The sequence below is a fragment of the Asterias amurensis genome, chromosome 11, assembly GCF_032118995.1.
Source record: "Asterias amurensis chromosome 11, ASM3211899v1".
In the NCBI taxonomy this organism is placed as follows: domain Eukaryota; kingdom Metazoa; phylum Echinodermata; class Asteroidea; order Forcipulatida; family Asteriidae; genus Asterias; species Asterias amurensis.
Genome location: NC_092658.1, coordinates 10,482,295 through 10,503,887, shown reverse-complemented (window position 1 = coordinate 10,503,887; position 21,593 = coordinate 10,482,295). Strand labels below are relative to the sequence as shown.

The window sequence follows — 21,593 nt, the reverse complement described above, 5'->3', positions numbered from 1 at the left end:
GTGCTTCGGGCCGTTGGACCCCCAAATGTGGCCATATTCCCTACCCATTGCTGTGTACGTACAGTGTGTAAAGGGATTACGATTGGATTGTGTAATGAAGATTGACAGTAAAACGTCCGTACGTTAACTTTTTGGATGCGTACCTGGCTGGTTGTGTGTGTGGTAGGGCATGTTGTTGCTCTCGTTGACCTGAAGACTCGTATTTTCAAAGAATATTTGTGGGCATCAAAGTGGGCAGGGTTAAAGCTCGCAGCAGGGTAGAAAAGTCGGTCAACGTAAACTTTCCAACAGGGCAGAGTTATTCACCATACACCAACCCGTTATAACTCACCCGAGGCAGCTGGCGGACTGTTTGTCACTGTGAACTCTCTCGCTGTGTGAAGTGGGCTGATCATCAAAATGGCTGGCGTAATGCAATGGCTATCGGTTGCTTCTCGCCGAGCACTTGTGTTGTCGAGAACCGTTGAGTGGAATGCCAGTGGGACTTTGAAGACTGTGCCGTTATTAACAAGAGGTAATCATCGCATTGGTTGTTGGTCTAATTAACTAGTATAGTAGTAGTAGACCAGGGGTTAATGGAGGAAGAACAGTTTAGTTTGTTGGGATTACGTTGGGAGCAAGCTGTTGAGTCTGGCCAGAGTTCGAACGACTCTTCGTTTCATTCAATGCAGTTGCTAACAAAAAACCAAGTTATGGTTCATGGCGTACTTGCGTTTTTATCCAAAATGTCATGGCCCAATACTAATAATAGAATAGTTGGAGCTTGGAGCAATTAGCAGCTGAAACGAGAGACCAATAATAATTATGATTAAGTTTGTGCTGAGGCTGAGGTACATTTATGCAAAAAAAAACAAGTGACCTCCACACTGCTGACCACACCATATTGGTCAGACCATGGTCAGACCACGGTCAGACCACCATATCATTGTTATATTGTTGATGCTATTATTTACATCAGCTGTTGTTGGCAGCATGTTGAAGGTCATTTGTTTTGTTTGTATTCAGGGGAGTCTGTGGGCTAATTCTACCTCCATGGTGAAATTGACTGTCAACGCAGAACACAAATTCCATATAGTTGCCAAATCCTTAGTTGCAATAACGTAACCCTTCTCCCGACGGCCGCTTCCGGCCTGGGCGGCCGTCGGGAGGAGGGTTACGTTATCGCAACTACCAAATCCTCTGTACCTACTGGAGGTACGATCCACTATTGTCTCAAGATGATAGCGAAACAAACCTTATAGTCATAGTTCTTTATCTTTGAGAAGTCCTCTTCCTCTAGCCAGCTTGTTGGGCTGTTTAATGTAATGGCTCTCTTTTATTTTCATCGGCTCTTTTTAACACACCCCAGCTCATTTGTATATGATGTAGTAGAAAAGTAGCATTGACAAATGTGAATTCATAAATACCCCAGACAGGTTCGCCACTCCTATTGGTGGAGAGCGTGTCACGTTGGGGTGTGTAATTGGTTGTAATGACCAGCTGGAGCTGTTTATAATCGACTGGCTTATGCGTGTCGGGCGTGCGCGTACGCCAATAGATTGCGCGGAATGCGCAATTCATAGCTCTTGGTAACAGCACATAGTATATTTCTAAGCGCGCGCGCGTAAGCTACTTCTAAGCGCGCGCGTACACACAACCCAGGCGCATCAAACATATTCTTCACAAAGTTTTGAAAAAAATACTTCAAACCTCAAATTTTCAATTGTCAAAGTGTCTGTTGTATTTTTGTTATAGCTTTTTAACAAAAGGGCATTTATGAATGGGAATAAAAGAGTAGTGACTCCTTCTTAGACTTCCATTTAAAACCTTGCAGGATCGTTGCCGTGCGATAAATCCCACGGCAACGACCCTACCTGTTTTAAACGGTCGTTACAACTCGGCGCTACCCTTTTATTCCCTTATTAATGGCATGGGTATATTTGGATTGACATTCAATTCTAGAAAAATTAAAAGGACCCAGTTATCTCTCTGTGGCAAGGCATTTGTATTTGTTGGTGTTCCCAGAATGCAAATTATTTAATTATAAAAAAGATTGAAAAGGATTGAGTGCAAACATTTTTTTAGCAGTTACTAATTAAGTTTAACTGCAAACCTTTAGGCATACAAATATTTAGACAATACTTAGACCCAATAACTTGGGTGCTGTACTTCTTTTGTCAAGGGTCTACTGTAACAAACAAGTTGACAGTATTATTAGTGGCATATTAATGGACAAGATGCAATACAACATGAAATATCTTGATATTTTTGTATACATGTAGTGATCTATCCTGAACCAACCGCAAAGCGTGAGCTAATTACAAAGCGCGAGCAAATTGCAAAGCGCCAGCGTGTGCGCGGTTGGTTTCGAATTAATAATATTGTGATTTGGAAGATGATTAATAACAATGATGGGAGTAAAGTAGAGGAATGTAAGAAGAAAACAGTTTGGGTGAGACTGGAGAAAACAGCAGAGCTGGAGCAGAGAGCTCTTAATAAAATAGTTACGTTAAAGGAACACGTTGCCTTGGATCGGTCGAGTTGGTCTTTGAAAAGCGTTTGTAACCGTTTTTTATAAAATGCATATGGGTAGAAAGATGTTGTAAAAGTAGAATACAATGATTCACACAAACATGGCTCGAAAATGCGTGGTTTTCCTTTTACCTCGTCGACTAACACGTCGGCCATTTATGGGGGTCAAAATTTTGACTCCCATAAATGGCCGACCATGTTAGTTCGCACAGTAGAAGGAAAACCACGCAATTTTAAGGCAAACTTGTGCGGATCATTGTATTCTACTTTTAAAACATCTTTCCAACCATATGCATTTTATAAAAAACGGTTACAAACGCTTTTGTTTTGACCAACTCGTCCGATCCAAGGCAACGTGTTCCTTTAAGAGACATCAATTAACTTGAGGTCAACTTGTCATTTGTCTGTTGTGAACTTAAACTTCAACTTCAACTTCAAGCCCTCCTAATACTACTCACTATATTACTCCGCACGTACGTGAGGAACAAAAGGACCCAAACCCAGCCAATACGTTACACATAGATTCGCGTCTGATTACCGCACTTTGTCTGATTGTTTTATGATTTAGAATTCATAAATACCTCAGACAGTTTGGCTATTCCTGTTGGTGCAGAGGGTGTGGGTGTGTATAAACCTTTGTTTATGACCGGTAAAAAAGTGTTAATTCATGGGCGTGACACGCAACCTTGCACCTGTTCTTATATGACAGTTTCTTCATTCCTATTGGTCCAGAGCAACGGCTGAAACAGTTGTGCCACATCAAGCGATACGCGCGATGCGCACAGCATTACCTTATAAGGAGTTGTTTACCCGAGGGCGGCAGAGGGCTTTACCATTTCATAGCTGGAGGGGTGCTGTGTTGAAAGAAATCATTTAACAATTATAATTTTTGCATTTATTTTACTTTTTGACCAAAAAGTGATGATGTTTTTGACCGAAAAGGTATTATGAATGGGAATCAAAGTGTGTTGAATCGGTTTTCAACTAGTGGTTTAAACCCGCCGAGGCCTGGTTCTTTATAATTTACCTCGACTTTAGTCTCGGTAAAATTATCAAGAACCAGGCCTCGTTGGGATTAAACCACTAGTTGAAAACCTCTTTACCACATTATGATTCCCTTATTAATTTGTTAAGATCAGTTGTAAACATTATGTGTTAAAACTATCATTTTTCTAACTAGGTGTGCATGTTGAAACTTCCAGTGCCAGAATTGAAAAACTGGTTCCAAATGAGTACGATGGACCTCTGGTTAAAACTGAAGTGCCTGGCCCCAAAACTAAGGTAAATGCGGCCTTTTTGTTTGCTCCTCAATTTCTGATAGAGGAATTTTACTTTGAAACTCTACTTATTATGAAGTTCATGCTGGAACCACTTTTTTCTGATATTTCCATCTGGTATTAAATCATATTCGGCAAAATTGCACAGTCGCTGATTTTGGTTGTTGAAATCGAAATTGAGGACATCGTGATGTACAGCAATACAAATAGTCATAATGGTTTTGTATACAAGTTTTTTCAGGTTTGTTATTTCATAATGTATGTGGTTGATCAAAAAAAAAACATGAACACTGCCAGTGTCAGCTCTTCAAGCCTGTATCATACCTTATAGGGTCTCCATTGGTCAAACTTCTTTATACTTGTTCTTAAAATTTTATGTGATTAAAGTTAAATTATTTTCTTCTTTTTTACCCAGGAACTTATAAAAGAGTTGGATGCAGTGAACAAGGTAGGTGAACTGCTCACTGAATGGGTCAATTTATCATTGAGGGAAAATAAATATTAATGATCGTACTAACTAAAGAGTAAACTTTGTGGGAGTGTCGTGGCCGAGCGGTTAAGAGCACCGAATTCAAACTCTGGTGTTTCTGATCAGCAGAGTGTGGGTTCGATTCCCCAGCCGTGACACTTGTGTCCTTCTGCGAGACACATAACCATTGCTTCGTCCTTCGGATGGGACGTAGAGCCATTGGTCCCATGTGTTGTGTAAATGCATGGGGTTCGCCCCGGTGTTCCTGGCTGGATTGGCAGCATATTGCCCCACAGCACCTTGTAAACCATTACATGGTGCTTAAAGTTAAGGATTAGGTCTCAAAAATTTGCCCCACTCCTTGCAGTAATAATACCTGGCGCTTGATATCCTTTGGCAAAATGCGCGCTATAAATACGGTTATTATTTTTATAATTAAACTTGAAGATGAAATCGTCTGCCAAAGGACAATAGCCATGGTTCTAGACTTTACTCTGTTGCTATCCAGGCCCGACAAGGAGTAGGTCTCATTAGTGCATAATATGAAATTGGTTTTGCAGATTTTTGAGTTTCTTGCAATGGAGTTTAGAAAATGTCAATCTAGCCCCATACCTTTCCTTTAACCCTCATGATTGAGTGGAAGTTCATGTAGGTCAAATAGTGTGGCCATGTGCAGCGGAACTATGGTCCCTTAAAGGGAAGGTACACGTTTGGTAATTACTCAACACAAATATTAACTTAAAAACTGACTTGGTAATGAGCATTGGAGAGCTGTTGATAGTATAAAACATTGTGAGTAAATATTCCCTCTAAAGTAGCATAGATTTTGAGAAAGAGGTAATTTCTCACTAAAATAATAAAAGTCTTCTAGCTAGAAGTCTTTTATTCCTATCTGAAAGCACACAAATTCGTCCAACAAGAGTGTTTTTTAACTCATCATTTTCTCCCATCTCTGATGACCAATTGAGCTAAAATGTTCACAGGTTTGTTATTTTATGCATATATACATTTGAATGTTGAGATACACCAAGTGAGAACACTGGTCTTTGACAATTACCAATAGTGTACCTTCCCTTTAAGGGTTAATAGAAACTTTTATTGGAATTCAATCCCAGTGTACTGGATGCAAAGTCCTGGTACAGTACACATTACTATGCATGAATGACCTCTGACAGCAATAATATCAGGCTAGAATCATTGGATATTATTATAAGTATCCCTGTGAGAAAGCATTTCCACCATGCAAAGTTTCAATTATCCTATTTTGTTTTCATTTACCTTCTGTATCCAGATAGGTATCCAGATAGGGCCACGGCTTTGTTTGACAATCTCTTTATATTTATTTGTTTATAAATTAAATCCACCCAGGAAAACCGTACAGTCAACAGCTCTGTAAAATATTATTTAACATCACAGATTCCATTGTATTACAGATATTAAAAGTAATGTGAAAAAACCCTTTAAGAATTACCCTGAACAACAACAATGAAGTTATAGAACGAATTAGTATTCAACATAGACATCTAGGACTACATTTGATAATGGAACCTACTTCCAGTAGGACCTGGGGTCGATTTCACAAAGAGTAAGGACTAGTCCTAACTAAAGACTAGTCCTAGGAGATAATAGAACCGTATGGCTATAGTCCTAAGTTAGGACTAGACTCATCCTAACTCTAGAGAGCCACAGAGTCATGGTTATCGTCTCCATGAATTAACCTCATACATTTGTAGATTTTCAAGCATTTCCACATTATTTCTAAGGTAGGCCTATGCATGTGTACATGTAGCAGCTTCAACAGCACAATCAATCAATACACGGATCCTTGAAAGCGTCTTATTTTCAGCCATAATAGGCTGCCACTGCGATAATTGAGTTACGCTTTGGCTTCTTACACATTGTGGGCTAGATACTGCTCTAATGCACGGTCCCGCTGCTATGGTTATTTGATTAGGTCTCAATAGCGTCAGACAGATGTTTCTTGGCAAGGGTTGCAGTTTTTTTGCGTACCATTTTGCTGTTTTGCAATTCATGTTAATGACTATTTTATGGATGATTTTTAATTTGTTTATTATCAAAATGCATTGGAAAACATGTTAAAGGTATGGTGATGATATACAATGTAGGCAAATTTATAATGAGAGATACAATGAAAGTAAAACTTAAAAGTATCAGCTGAATGTCTACTTGATGAGAAAACAGCAATAAAATTGTCACGTTTTTATTTCACAAGATCGTCAAGTTCATCCATATTTAGCAAGGTGACAGCTGGTACCAACTGCATCTCTGGCTGCAGCATTCACGAATAGAGAAACGATTCATGCATGATTCATTTCTCTCAGATACAAATGCGGAGTTGAAAAATTATCAAAACTGGTTTTCTTTAAAGGGAGTCCATTCTCAAAATAATTTTCAAATCAACAGCTACAGTGCTTTAATACATTTTCATGATCATTAATTTTTGAATTATTTACCAATCCATGACACTCTACCTTTAAACGAGTATTCACAATCTACATGCATTGTAAATCACGTTGAGATGGGATGTGTGGAAGGTATGCAGAAAATAGTGAGTCAAAATATAGATTCTAATTATTGACTGTGGACACAGCTGGGGTTGCTAAACGATCTTCTTCTTTTTCGGGGGGTTGGGGGGGGGGGGGGTTATACATGACCTCTATCTCATTATAAGTTATTTTGTTTCTGTTTACTATTACTATTTGGTAACTGTGCAGTCCTTGAATATTGATTGGGGGAGCGGGTTAGAACGTTATTATGTTAACTGTGTATGTTTTTGTTATTTCCCAGGTTTGTGCATGAGTACGTGCACCCCCCTCACTTCCCATCTGTACTTCTAAACCGATTATATTTGTTTACTTTATTTTCAGAATGCTGCCACTGTGCAGTCCTTTGTTGATTATGATAAATGCCTTGGGAACTACATGGTCGACGTAGACGGCAACCGATTGTTGGACACATTTGCTCAGATTTCATCCATTCCAATCGGTAAACACTCACAGACCAGGGCCCAATAACATAGAGCTGCTACAGCAGCAAATATTGCTTACCAATTTTCTGCTTAGCATGAATACACAGGATACCAGTCACAAATTGTGCATGTCAAGTGATATTTTGACTGGTATCCTAGTTCTGCTAAGCATAGTTTGTAGGGCTTAGCTACTTTTCGTGCCTAAGAAGCTCTATGAAATTGGGTCCAGGATCTTATAGCTTGAGAATGAATTTTATGTGGTTGTTTGATAACCTTATCGGCCCCTCGGGGAATTAAGCAAACCAGGGTTTGTTTGCTTCGGACAGAAAAGTATTTACCATCCAACAGAACACTGGTTCTCTTATTTTGTTTCTTTGGTGAGGTATAAAGCCCTTTTTTTAGCGTTGTTTTTTTTTACATTTGAGGCAAAGCCCCTTACACGTGTGTTCCCTCATACTAAACATTCTTTCAAAGGGCTGTGAAAATTTTTTAAACACTTTTTTTTTTTATACAATCTTTTTTTCTTGTTGTCTGGAAATACAAAGTTTGTCTGAGTGAAATGTGGACTCTTCTTACACCTCTGTTAGGCCTATGTTTTGAATATTTCAAAAATGCCAATGGGGACGTTGTTTTAAAAATAAACAAAGTCCAAATAATGGAAGACCAAAGAGAAGTCCTTGATTTACTGGGTCAACAAACATGGGTGTGTGATTTTGTGTTGGGGGGTGCTTGAGGAAGGTATATTGCTCTATGTACCTACATTCTTATGTTCGGACGACCCAATTTTCTATCAATCCCTTCTGGAAAACACCTTAAGGGCAACGAAACATAGGAGTGTCTGAACATAGGGGTATTGGAACATAGGCGGGTAACTTTATACATGTAGACTACAGTGCAATGAACATTTTCCTTAAACCCGTTTTGATAATCATTTATCCTTATTCAGGTTACAACCATCCAGCTATTATTGACGTTATGAAAGATCCTGCAAATCTGGTAAGGCATTGAAACCATAGTACCCGAATCTTTTAAAGGCAGTGGACAATATTGGTAATTACTCAAAAAGTTTATTAGCATAAAACCTTTCTTGGTAACAAGTAATGGGGAGAGGTTGACGGTATAAAACATTGTGAGAAACGGCTCCCTCTGAAGTGACGTAGTTTTCGAGAAAGAAGTATTTTTCCACGAATTTGATTTTGAGACCTCATGTTTAGAATTTGAGGTTTTGAAATCAACCATCCAAACGCACACAACTTCGTGTGACAATGGGTTTTTTTCTTTCATTATTATCTCGCAACTTCGACGACCGATTGAGCTCAAATTTTCACAGGTTTGGTATTTTATGTATATGTTGAGATACACCAAGTGAGAAGACTGGTCTTTGACAATTACCAATAGTGTCCAATGTCTTTAGGGGCCTTAGTTTTATTGTGGTATGTTTTATGCAGTAGTTCTTGTGTGTATCGTTTGTATAATTGCTTTTTACTTGTCATCTTGTACTGCATTTTTACTGCAATTTTAGAGTGTTTAATGTATAGTATATAAATGTTTACCTTTTATGAGCTAAGTCTGGGAGGGCACATCTTTTTTTATGACAGTTTTGTTTACTTTTGCCCTTCCCTGGACGGCCTCTGCTTGTTTTATTGTTTTGTCCGATTAAAAACCATTTTCCTGCCCAACAGTGGCCCTTTCTACAAAATTCCACAATTGACTTAGTTCACAAGCCATGGGGTTCCCCGATTTTAAAACCCCCTGAGCTGGAAAAACATAATAAACCCATTCAACCAATGCTACCCTGGAGGGTATGGTACTTTGTGGCAGTCTGTCACCCTTTCTCTAAGGCTTGGGCCCAATTTCATAGAGATGCTTAGAGCAGAAAAAGTAGCCCACGCTTGCCAGAATAAATTTACAAACCAAAATACCCTGTGACCATGGAGCTATGACACACCAATTCTGACTGTATCCTGCTAGTTTTTTTCTAGGCACAATTTTTTTACCTTGACAGCCAAATCGTCTGCTTTTAAAGCAGCTTTATGAAAATGGATCCTGTTGTGTTTGTATAGGAGGTGTTCAAACAAAAGGGATCCCTGTGGTTTGGAAGTACAAGGTCATAGGGCTGTGTGTAAGAATTTAAGAGCAAGGTTATAGGTTATAGTACCATCCATGGTGCTTGAAGATTTGTTTACTTTTTGTTATGACTTGCTTACTTAAGTTGTAACCTTTAAGGAGCAATCAGTAAAAACAAAGAAAACGTCCCTGTGTAAAGCTATAGAGGTTTCACCTGTCTACAGATGCATGAATGCAGATACGTCAACATTGTTCACCCGATGCGTATCTGCGGCTTCCATGTTTTACATGGTCATTCACAAGGGCTACAGGAGTTAATACTACACCCACAACAAAATTGGATACTGTTTTGCAGATTTTAGTTGTATTTCAAACCCACCTTTTCAAGTTTTAATGATCAATAAGTTAATAATACATGTAATAATAATAATGGAGACATTTGTAAAGCCCCTAATGCAAAAGCCTCTTAGCGCATTAAGAGAACAATAAAATATACAATGAGTGTAAGATTACAAATAAGCAACTTCAAATAAATGAGCTTTTAACAGAGACTTTGACAATCTCCCGATTATGGAAGCTTTTCCTCTACTACGTTGAATGTCATTCTAAGTCAATATAAATATCACTAATTGTTGGACAGACTCTCACTGGTTGCAAGTTGCAAGTGTTGGCAGCTTTGTGTACATATGCTGGCCAGATAGGATAATTGATTGATGTTTGTATTTGTATTCAGAGTCTGTTGGTGAATCGACCAGCACTTGGAGTCTTCCCGAGCGGTTCATTTCCAAGCACTCTTGCCAACGTCTTACTGTCGGTAAGTAAGGACACCAAACCCTGGCACCTGCTGATATGTCATTAGAAATTCATTGTATAATGAAGTTGTAGAATGTAAGAGCTTGTCAAACTGAGGCTTATGGTTTTAGAAATTACCTTTGAAAAGGGTTCTTAGACTCAACTGTTTTGGGTTGAAAAATGAGCCAAACCATTCTAGTTTAACCCTGATGCACAAGGCGGTCGCTAGTGACTCACCCAAAACACATCAAATTGGACTTTCATAAACGGCCATAACTTAAAAACTACAACCCCCAAATATACCGCCCTCATTCGTTTGTTTAGAGAGATTGTTGAGCTTTGGTTTGGTGTGATATTCAACTTGGGGGTGCTATTGAAACATTTTGAGAAAACCATGGTTGAATATGTTGTTGTTTTTTGCTTTTTTAAAAATTAATCTGTACACCGAAGGGTTAAACTTTCAACAGCTTCTAACCAAGTAAACTTGATGTTCATTACCCATCTATGACTCTTCCTTTAACTGTTATGGTAAAGTTTTTACTTCATGGTCAGTTATTTATTATGGATTGTTCTCTTTTCAACTTACTAAGGTGGCACCTAAGGGGTTGAGTCGTGTTCAGACCATGATGTGTGGAACCTGCTCCAATGAGAATGCAGTCAAGCAGGCCTTGATGTGGTACAGGGTGAGTTCTAGGTATTGCAGAGATAAACAGACAAATAGACAAACAAACAGACCATGACGTGTGGAACCTGCTCCAATGAGAATGCAGTCAAACAGGTGTTGATGAGTGTTGGAAGTAACACAAAGATAAACAGACAAATAGACAAACAGACAGACCATGATGTTTAGAGCCTACTCCAATGAGAATGCAGTCAAACAGGCGTTGATGTGGTACAGGGTGAGTGTTGGAATAAACAGACAAATGGACAAACCGACAGACCATGAACCTATTTCAATGAGAATAAAAACAGTTGTTGATGTGCTGCAGGTTGACTGAGTAGTAGGAGTTACATACAGATAAACAGATAAATAGACAAACAGACAGCCCATGATATGTGAAACCTGTTTCAACAATAACACAAACAAACAGGCGTTGATAAGGTAAAGGGTGAGTTCTACTAGGAGTAATACACAGATACACCGACAAATAGAAAAACAGACAGGCCATGATTTGGGGAATGTACTCTATCTTTAAGCTTTGTTCGATGTCTTTCATTTTAGGGTAAAAAAAGAGGCGGTCCACCTACTCAAGAAGAATTGGAATCTTGCGTTATTGGTAAGGTAAGTCAACCATAAGATTCTGAATGCCATCTTCAAGATGTTTAGTGTCATCTGTAAGATTCTTAAGAGTCAATCCTCAAGATGTGCATGAGTTTCCTGTTAGTTCATTTATAAGATGGACTTGATTATTCAAAATAATTTATTCAAATTTCTGTTTCTTATGTTTTCTAGGAGCCTGGATGTCCTCCCTACACTGTATTGTCTTTTAAGGGATCTTTTCATGGAAGGACTCTTGGTAAGTCTACTTTGTGAAGATATAACCACTTTCAAATTAATCTAATTTTATATTAATCCTGATGCTATTTTCTTGCTGCATCAAATTAGTGTGTAAGTCCAGTTTTAGTAATTCATCAATGCCCGAAAATCATAAAAATCTGGTAGGCTAAACAATTTGGTAAGCGCTGAACAATCTTGCTGTGGAGAAACTGCTTCTGGTACCCTACTTGAGATTAAAAATATAAATTGTCACAGATATACAAATAACTTACCCGGTTTGAAGTTGGTCATGGTGGAAAACGTTCCTTGAAATAGTTTTGATCTTGCGAGTCCAAACCTTTTATATTGAAAACAGTGATGGGGTTTCTCATTCATTTCTTTTGACTCCGATGACTGATCAAGCTTAGCCTTTCACAGGTTTGTTATCTCATGTACATGTATGCTGGGTCACACAGAGTACAAATACTGGTATTTTACATGTCAATTTGCCTTGCCCATAATTATCATTTAAAACTGCTGCAATTTGCATAACCGAAAATCGAATACCAAAATTACAATAATTGCTCTCGCTTGTGTTTGGATTTCTCTTAAAAATTGCCTTCTCTTTGTTTCTACACCCACCAGGCTGTCTGACACTGACCCACTCCAAGCCAATCTTCCGCCTTGACATCCCTTCCATGGACTGGCCCTACGCCTCCTTCCCAAGGATGAAGTATCCCCTCGAGGATTTTGAAGCTGAGAATAGAGCAGAGGAAGACAGATGTCTTAAGGAGGTAAAGCACTTTTTTTCAAGTCTTGGTGGTTTCTAATCTAGCTTTAAGTATGTTGACTCTTGAACCACTCCAATAATGTGTTCTATTCTGACATCCCCCACCTAATGTTTATGGCTCGATTTTTTTGATTTGATTTTTTTTTTTTTTTTTTTTGGGGGGGGGGAAGGGTTCTACAAGACTGCATGGCTCGTTGCTCAAAACTTAAACTGGACCAGAGAAGACCATAGTCAAAATGAGACAAACACAGTTTCACATTTGAGCTGTATGTAGAACAAGCACTATAAAGAGAACATTTATTAATTTTTTCTTACATGAGTAGTACTTCAATACTCAATGGAATTGAAAGATATCAGTTTGAATTGTAAATTGCAGTAAGGTGTTTTTATTCAAAAACACAAGACACAGTTGGACTGGTACTGTCGGAAGTGTTAACCTTGCTTTTGCCTTGTTGTCAGGTGGTAGAGCAGATGGAGAAGGGACTAGCCACCGGCCGGGATGTAGCTGCCATGATCATCGAGCCCATCCAGGCTGAAGGAGGTGACAATCACGCAAGCCCCTATTTCTTCCATCAGCTACAGAAGATATGCAAACAGGTACGTCTCATGACATTGAGGTTTTGATGTAAGAGAAGTGATGTAGGAGAGATGAGGTTCCCCAAGAAGGTTATGTGAGAGTTGAGGTTAGCTGAGAAGATAGGCACACCGCATGGCATTTGATATGAAGAGGGTCATGTCACCTCACTTTAAGTATCTTACTGTGGGCCAAGCTACTCCAGGTTTTTTACTCTGAACACTTTTGTTTTCAGTTTGGATCTGTCTTCATCGTTGACGAGGTACAGACGGGTTGTTGCACCACTGGACATTTCTGGGCATATGAATCGTGGAACCTCCCTGAGGCTCCAGACATGGTGGTATTCAGTAAGAAGATGCAGGCTGGAGGGTACTACTTCAAGGATGAGTTCGCTGTGGACGGGGTAAGATGAGGTGGACTTTAGGGAGCAAGTTTGATCAGGGACCAATGGTTAAACAGTTGTGGCGTACGTAGCAAATGGCACTGAAAATACTCCTAATCCTGTTGACAAAACCATGAGGAAATGGAAGTGGCCAGTTTATTTTAGGTGAATTGACTCAATAGAGGTGCTTTGTTATTCCTGTTTGTCAGGCAGACTTGGACCATTTCTCAAACTTTCTCAACTTCTTTGAGGGAACTAAGAACCCTGAGCTGCCTAAATTAGTGCTAAGAGGTTTCCACTCACAATACTGTCTCAAACCTCTATTGTTCCCCTTTATACACCTTGGTCAAGAGAAGCAATTATGGTTAAGTGCCTTATACAAAGACACTGGCGCCATGACGAGGAATCAAACCCACACTCCAATGATTCAACCATCAGAACTTGAGTCGATACACTAGACCACTTAGCCATGATCATACCTGCATCAAGGCAGAACTTAAATAAACTTGTTGTCTAAAATATTGTGAGGAATTCTTCAGCATTCTTTCTCCAACTCGACCCACAGCCCAGCAGAGTGTTCAATACCTGGATGGGAGATCCACCCAAGTTGATGCTGTTACATACAGAGCACATGTGCACTGAAATTAAAGTGCAAATTACTCCTTATCATATCAACAAGACCATGAGAAAATGGAAGTGGCCAGTTTATTTCAGGTGAATTTACTAAATAGAGCACTAGATCAAGGTACTTTGTTATTCCTGTTGGTCATCAGGCATACTTGGACCATTCCTAAAAGTTGATCAACTCCCTGTGGAGCTTACAACTACATGCTGCTTAAATCAGTGCCAAGAGGTTTTCAACACATTACTGTCTCAGCCCTCTCAGGTTCCCCTTTATACACCTGGGTTATGAGAAGCATTATGGTTAAGTGCCTTACTCAAGGACACTGTCATGACCAGACCCACACTCCAATGATTCAACCATCAGAACTTGAGTTGATACACTAAACCACTTAGCCATGATCATACCTGCATCAAGGCAGAACTTAAATAAACTTTGTTGCCTGAACTATTGTGAGGAATTCTTCAGCATTTTTTCTCCAACTCAACCCACAGCCCAGCAGAGTGTTCAATACCTGGATGGGAGATCCACCCAAGTTGATGCTTCTAGGAGCAGTCCTTGACATCATCAAGAGAGATAATCTGATCACAGTAGCCAGAGAGTCTGGACAGGTCCTTCTAGATGGACTCAAGAGTCTTCAGGTATGTATGTTGGAGATTTTCTTTCACCTGTTTTTTGTTTTATTTAATACTCGTTTCAGACAGGCCCGCCAAAGTCACCTTTAAGTTGGTCAGACATGAAACTTTTCATGTACTTAATTCAGGATTTAGTTCGGCGCGACTCTGGAGTGTTGCCTGAAATGGGTATACACCCGCTACAGACAGGCGAGCCAGAGTCGCGCCAAATCGATAAGGAGCAACTCTAGATCGACCTAAATAAAGTTTGGTTTCAGACAGGCGTACTTAATATTTACATTAGGTTCATCTCATGACAAGATCGGCGTCTTAAACCAAGACGCTCCAGAGTCGTTCCGAACAACTGCAGATTAATCTTTCGAACTTCTAAGGCATCCAGTCTCTCCTAACTGTTTCAGACGTCGATCTTTTCATGTACTTAATTCAGAATTTGGTCTGGCATGACCCTGGAGCGCCTGTCTGAACGGGTGTTAGATCTTAGATGTTCTCTCATTAACATTTCAAGATTTAAATGGTTTTATGTTTTAGTAAGTATAATTTTGTCTTGCTAAGGTGCTGTGTGTGTTTAAGCAGCTCTATGAAATTTGGCCTTAGGTCTGTTTTGAACCAGTGTATATCTGGTCTAAGGTTTGAGTGTATAGAAAAACTTGTTTCTGGTCCAAGATTGGGTGTCAACCTGTCTGAAAGGCAGTGTAAGATTCCAATTAGCTAACCTGCTTCCATTCAATGCAAAAAGCACACCAAGTTGAGGTTTAAAAAAAATAACACTTTGCTGAAAAAATATCTTGTTTTTCAAATTTGTTGATTGAATCATACCTTGGCTTATGACAACGCCATTTAGATGATCTCTTCATCGGTGACTTCTGACCTTGTCGTACTCTGCAATTATTTTTTTTCATTGCCATCATTATATATCCAAGGCAATCTCCCCTCATTATTGTTTCCTACAGGACAAGTATCCAGATCTGTTATCCAGGGCCCGTGGAATGGGAACATTTGCTGCCATTGACTGCAAGGACCCCGATACCATGGGAAAAGTCTCTCGTATTGTGAAGAACAAAGGTCAGTTAATATTGTCTTGTCTCATAAGAAAAGTGAGTTACATAGTTAAGTTATAAATCACTCAGGCGTGCTCAAGGCCGGCTAGTGTGCGGTCCACACACACACAGCCGTGTTACGGAGCAGTCTGGTAAAAGGTACAACTGACTTGACACGTCTTGTCTGTCTTTTGTCTTACTGACTACACCAGCAGCCCGCTGGGTAAGCCACGATGTGGCAACAAAATTGGGGGCTACAAATCTGGCTCCGGCTGGAACATCCAATCATTTATGCATTGGACATCCATAGCAACACCCTTAGATACAGTCGTAGTCACCAATTCAGATGCGGCCAACAGTGGTTTACGGGTTTCAGATTTAGAAATTGTTTAAGGTGTTAAAGGGAAGGCATGCACCCTCGATCAGGCTGGTCTTAGAGAGAGCGTAATATAAATTCAATAAACTATTATTATTTTATTAATATTATTATACATTTCTTTTGTAGGTGTTTTTATGGGAACATGCGGCACACAGTCTCTTCGCTTCAGACCATCATTGGTGTTTCAGCCTCATCATGTGGACATCGCATTGGATGCACTGGACAGCACATTGGCTGATATTTCAGTTCAATAACTCGATCATTCCGCCAACGAGTGTCTACCTTGATCCAAAGGAGAAGGTATCAACATCTGCCAAATCTAGTATTTTGGACCACCAAAGGGCGCTCTCAAACATATTTGTATCACTTCCGGGGGTTTATTCATTCATATTTGCCAAAACAGTTATTGAAGACTGGAACACATTACCACCACAGATATCGAATGCACCACGGATAACAAGACCTCTAAAGCAACTACTATAAAGCAAGGACAGAACGCTAATTGAGCTGTGAAGGAAGAATCGGCTATATACCCCCGGAAGTGATAAAAATACTGTAAGAGTGCCCTCATGCGGTCGACAAGTATGGCACATTACATTGAGGATGTGGGATAAAAACTGTACACCGCGTCCAGCAGATACAATTTACGCAAGAAACTCAGGTGGGATTCAAACCCAAGACCAAAAGTTTGTTTGACAAAAAATTGTGTTATAAAGATGATGGATTTTAATAAACAACATAAGTGGAGTTACCTTAACTGCCTCTATTCATGAATAAAGTCAAACACAAAGTTCAGATGGCAGTCTAATTAAACAAAATTAAAAAAAGGAAAATAAATATTCATTCTATAAATGATTAGTAGTACTAATTGTTGTTATTTTCTGTAAATGCATTTGTGACAAGAAAACAAATCTGACTGTTCCAGGTAATTGATGTATTAATTATGATACATGTATATGGTTTAATAAGCGTTGCATGCTTTATTGTTGAGTTTAAACAAACCTTTACTATTCCTTAAAGGTTGTGTACCAACAACATTGGTAATACTGGATACATAAATACAATGTATTAACAACTTGACCTTTTGACCCTATAGCAGAGTTGTGTTTTAGCTCTGCAGTTGGGCAATACTTACAATTTGTAACTGGACACAACCCCCTCTTGTGATGTGAAACGTTTTCAGCAACTAAAAGAAATTAATATTGAGAAGCTAACAGCATTCCTTAGATTTTTGCATCGCTTATTGATTTAAATGCTACTTTTTTATTTAAGAAAGTTTAGTTCTAAAATAATGAACAGTTTCTTTTCATATTTCATATTTAAGACTGAGGTGTGTTATAAAATACATATTGACTGGCATAATTCGGTCACGCCTGTGAGTGACCAGCCGTCGATTTCACCATACTCATCTTAACTTAGGATTAATCTTTGGACTTAGGACGAGTTATATTCCCTATCCAAAGGCATAGGACTCATTGAACCCATTCTAAGTTAGGAATACTCGTCCTAACTCGAGATTATTTCTAGCGTTTCATGAAATCGGTCACTGAAGAGGGACATATTTCTCTCTTTTGGTCACTCAAAGTCGCTGAAAGACGCACCCTCATTGCCAGTCTGTATGAGTGTGATAGCACCCCATACATCTATGGGTCTTTGCTTTGCTTTGCTTTGCTTTGCTTCGAACCAAAGGTTACCACCAACGGCAGGGAAAGATAGTTTTTCTGATTAAACTCAACAAAATTACAGGGAGGAAAATTTCATACTTGATCTGAAAATGAACAATTACCAAATTGACAGGGACATGACAAATAGTTAAATTAGTTTTGAGTGATTTTTTTTTTGTTAATTCACTCATTAATACCAACTTATAAACCACAAGGGAAACTGACTGGGTAAGTTTTAAGTAGTTGTGGTTAGTCTTTAACGTGTAAGCTTCTAAAATCAGTGACAAAATTATAAAAACATTTTAAATGTAAAATATTATTGTAGACACACATAGATACACGTGTATTTTTGGTATTATATGAAGGATTAATTTAACTAACGTAGCTTTTATTACATCAAATTTATAAATCAATTTAATTGAATCTGTTTTTTGGTATGAAATTTATTTTTTAATTCATATTATCGTTATATTATATACAAACTATAACAAATCTAGTAATTTAGTGTTATTTTTGTCTCTGTGGGTGTTTTATGTTTTTTGAGGATTTTTTGTCAGTTTTGTTGATAGTTATTGCATGCACATGTACAGGTATCAAACACTTTGTTTCCCTTGGCCCGTATTGGAGATTGATTGTCACACTTACCATTGCTTTTTGCCACAGATTTATGTACCAACAGAGGGCATTATTATTATTAATATACACGAGGGATTTGACAAAGATGTTAATAAGCATGATAAAGGTGTGTTGGAATAGGCTATGTATCTCATTTTGTCTGTCTATACTGAACATCATGTATGTGATCTGTCATCTGTTTATTAGTTGCTCTGTAGAGTGTACTATTTTATAATAGATAAAGCATTTTAGATAACGAATGTAACAAACATATGGATACCCAGCCATTGGACATGTTCGAGCAGCCGCCGTTTGTCAACCACTAGTCAATGTTCCATTTTAACCTATGCATGCTTTTCACATCCTGGTAGCTGGCAAAATCGGTCGACAATAGTAAACTAAGCTGGTCGACAATAGTAAACTAATTACTTGCTCAAACTTGCTCGACTGGACTTAGTCCTAGATGCAGCAAGGACATATTAAAGTCTATGATCAAACTCCCAAGTGCCTGTAATAAAACAAACAAATTTTGCTTGGTCAAAAAAATAATGTTTCAAAAGTCTGAAGGTTTGTGTCTTTGTCATGTGTTGTATTTAATGTAATTTCTCAAAACTACAAAATAATATTCTTGGTCAAGATACAAAGGCAACAGAATTGTAGATATAAAAGTCACATCATTTTTTATAGTAATTTGGCCCAAATTTGATAAACATGATGAACTTACCATTAAATACTTTTATTATTTTTTCCCAGTTGTTCTAATTTTCAAATATTGTATATCACTAGAACCTAATGCATACATTTTTAGAGCCTTAAAGTGCATCTTAGTTCAAATTTTGATATAACAGTCTTAGACTTTCCCAAGGCATTGGAGTTTTAACGTTATTCATTTATTGCTTCTCCCCCATTATAAACAGATTGTGTACTATAATGACCTATCACAACCTCTGTGAGGAGATTTTGGTAAATTTAGGCTTTAAAGTTTGTCCTATTTTGCTTTGGAATTGGAGGCCTGTCTCCTGAAAACAGGCAGCACGTCGGTTTGGGCGAACAGCTGACATGTTTATTTTTTTATTAGCAAGTTTACAAATGGCTGACCTGCCAAAAATTAAAACAAATTCTGAAAATCTATTTGATATGAGACTTCAAAATATATGTTTAATACTTTGGAGTTTAGCATTCGGTATTGGTTGCTATGTGAGTTTATTACGTGTGGGTCACCAAACATATTTCTGTAAAAAGGACTTTTTGGCAAAAAATGATATGAAGAAAAACCTTGGAATAACTTTTCTAGCGCCCTCTTGTGGTTTAACATCCGTCGTTGGGGCGTGGTGATAGATTATAATAATATGAGGGGCGTTTTATGGCCGCTGATAGATTTAGAACTGCGGGGCTCTCAGAATTTAAATTAACTCAGAGGTCAATCGATTGTCTCAAGAAAGTAATGATTGGCCTTTCTCTTATTAATCCTTGTAGCATTTCACTTGCCAAATGGAATTTTCTAGATTCATAAATGTGGGCCCTATACTATAATGAATAGCTTTGTAAATGTTTGCTTGTTTGAACCGCTTTATAACCTTCGACTCTTACGACTTTGCTTATACAAGCGGGATATACTTCCGTGTTTTTATGCCCACGTGGTGGAGATGGGGGCGGGGGCGCGGCGGGGCGGGGCAAGGAATCATGAAGAGTTTTGAGGGTCAACACACTTTGCCCGGTGCGTGACACCGGCCGCACGGTGACGTTTCCATAAAATTAGCATACCAGCTGGCAACAACGGAAAAAATACATGGACAGTATGTGTGTACATTATAATGGAGAAACTGTACGCTGTGCAAGGGTATGGTATGTACAGTATTTACTGACTCTGATGAAACATGGACAGACTCGACTACACCGCACAAACTGGGCGATGGTCACAGCAGTCTGCGCTTTATTTGTGTAAGTCACCATTTCACAAATAACTGGAGATTTTGTGGGAAAAGTCACCAATTCATTCCGCGTGTAGCTGTGTCATGCTGTCAAAATGATATGTCCTCGTGGTGTATGAAAGATATTGAGAGAAATGAAGTGCTGATCGTACGAAGTTTCACTTCGTGTATTTGTTGTGCTGTCGAGGATTGCTAGCAGAAGCAACAGCAGAAAGAAAGCAGAATGGTACAGAATTACAAATCACCCGTAAGGGTGTACAAGCACTCTTTTGAGCTTGTCATGGCGGTAGGTATTTTTCTGTTCAAACATAAAATCGTTTGTATGTTCATTTATCATGTTTAGAATTAGACCCAGTAACTGGGGTGCTAGATTCCTTTTTTCGAAATTTTGTCGGTCAAAATTTCGTAAAAAGGAATCTAGCAAATTTTGTTGGTCAAAATTTCGAAAAAAGGAATCTACTAACTAAACTAGCGCCCCAGTTACTGGGTCTAGTTTAGAATGTTCTTTTTCTAGGATAGGAGAGGAATTGATAAACTGCCCTACCCGCTTTTTTTATGAGCTACATTACAACAGCTACAGTCACAATCTGCAAACATGTATTGCCATTGGCATTGGCATTGCTGGTTTAAGTAGCACCTTTTCTTAGATATTGTTTTGATATGTGAATATGTTGGGTTCGGGATGCAAATGCACTATATTTGGAAAAGTTTCCATATCCTGCCACCAAGATAGAATCTGATTTACTCAAATGAGATATTCTTTTTTGTAAAAATGAGTGAAAAGGTAGGTGGCAGTATACGGAACATTTTCCATTTTCTTTATATTTTTCCGTAATCCACTAGTGCGCTTGTATTGTGGTAACAAATTTATCTGATTCATTCAAGCATACTTGACGCACCGTAAAGATGGATTACAAAAACGACTACTCGGACCGTGTCAATAAACAGTTTCCGGGAGTCCCTTCTCGCAACCTACACCCTGAAGCTTATAAGCTTTCTCGAAGAAGGATTCTCAATCAATGTTGAAAATTCCAGCATTGATCATAACACATCTGGGGTTTTTTTTCAGTCTGTGTTGAGTGTGTAGGTTGCAGTCGTTGCTAAGAGCGTAAAGTAAATGAGCGGCATAAAAGAAATGACTGCAAAGCAGCACAATGCGTGACTACGCACTAAGACACACCATGGTTCACCATGTTGCGTTGCGATGCGTCCCGCTTCGATCTGTGTTTGAATTTGCAGTGTGAAATGATCGCACATTACACGGATTGAAAGTTACACGTTGAACCCAGAAGCTGATTTTGCGCAGAGTTAGTGTGTTTAGGCCGAGCAGTTTGTACAGGATAAGTTTTGACACAGATCGAATGTCGGTAGTTTGAAAAAGG

The 21,593-nt window shown here is 38.7% G+C and overlaps 2 protein-coding genes across 3 annotated transcripts in view; both read left to right on the top strand.

The window, feature by feature from the left end:
* The first annotated feature begins 35 nt into the window (after nucleotides 1-35).
* On the top strand, nucleotides 36-16,808 carry LOC139944115 (4-aminobutyrate aminotransferase, mitochondrial-like). 2 transcript variants are annotated; one of them, XR_011786920.1, is made up of 15 exons: nucleotides 36-514; nucleotides 3,692-3,792; nucleotides 4,204-4,236; nucleotides 7,146-7,263; nucleotides 8,193-8,242; nucleotides 10,047-10,127; nucleotides 10,696-10,788; nucleotides 11,328-11,387; nucleotides 11,559-11,622; nucleotides 12,228-12,376; nucleotides 12,832-12,969; nucleotides 13,182-13,349; nucleotides 13,894-14,042; nucleotides 14,445-14,591; nucleotides 15,536-15,647. XR_011786920.1 is itself a non-coding variant. In XM_071941075.1 (15 exons), exons 1-15 carry the CDS (start codon nucleotides 400-402, stop codon nucleotides 16,253-16,255), a joined length of 1,557 nt encoding a protein of 518 aa, XP_071797176.1. In that variant the 5' UTR covers nucleotides 43-399; the 3' UTR covers nucleotides 16,256-16,808. The 2 variants fall into 2 exon arrangements, 1 of the variants encoding a protein (XP_071797176.1); XM_071941075.1 differs by lacking the exon at nucleotides 13,894-14,042 and adding an exon at nucleotides 16,128-16,808 and having other exon boundaries at nucleotides 43-514.
* A 3,301-nt stretch (nucleotides 16,809-20,109) lies between these two features.
* Nucleotides 20,110-21,593, top strand: part of LOC139943762 (SEC14-like protein 5) — a 54,705-nt gene continuing 53,221 nt past the window's right edge. Inside the window, exon 1 of the mRNA XM_071940551.1 lies at nucleotides 20,110-20,497. Coding sequence (XP_071796652.1) covers nucleotides 20,435-20,497 — 63 coding nt within the window. The 5' untranslated portion in view covers nucleotides 20,110-20,434. The remainder of the gene's footprint in view (nucleotides 20,498-21,593) is intronic.

Excerpts from the sequence above, each read along its gene's own strand:
- LOC139944115 (XM_071941075.1), top strand. The coding sequence starts at position 400 with ATGGCTGGCGTAATGCAATGGCTATCGGTTGCTTCTCGCCGAGCACTT. Across the intron at positions 8,243-10,046 it reads TGAAAGATCCTGCAAATCTG|AGTCTGTTGGTGAATCGACC; the intron begins GTAAGGCATTGA and ends ATTTGTATTCAG. Across the intron at positions 12,970-13,181 it reads TACAGAAGATATGCAAACAG|TTTGGATCTGTCTTCATCGT; the intron begins GTACGTCTCATG and ends TTTTGTTTTCAG.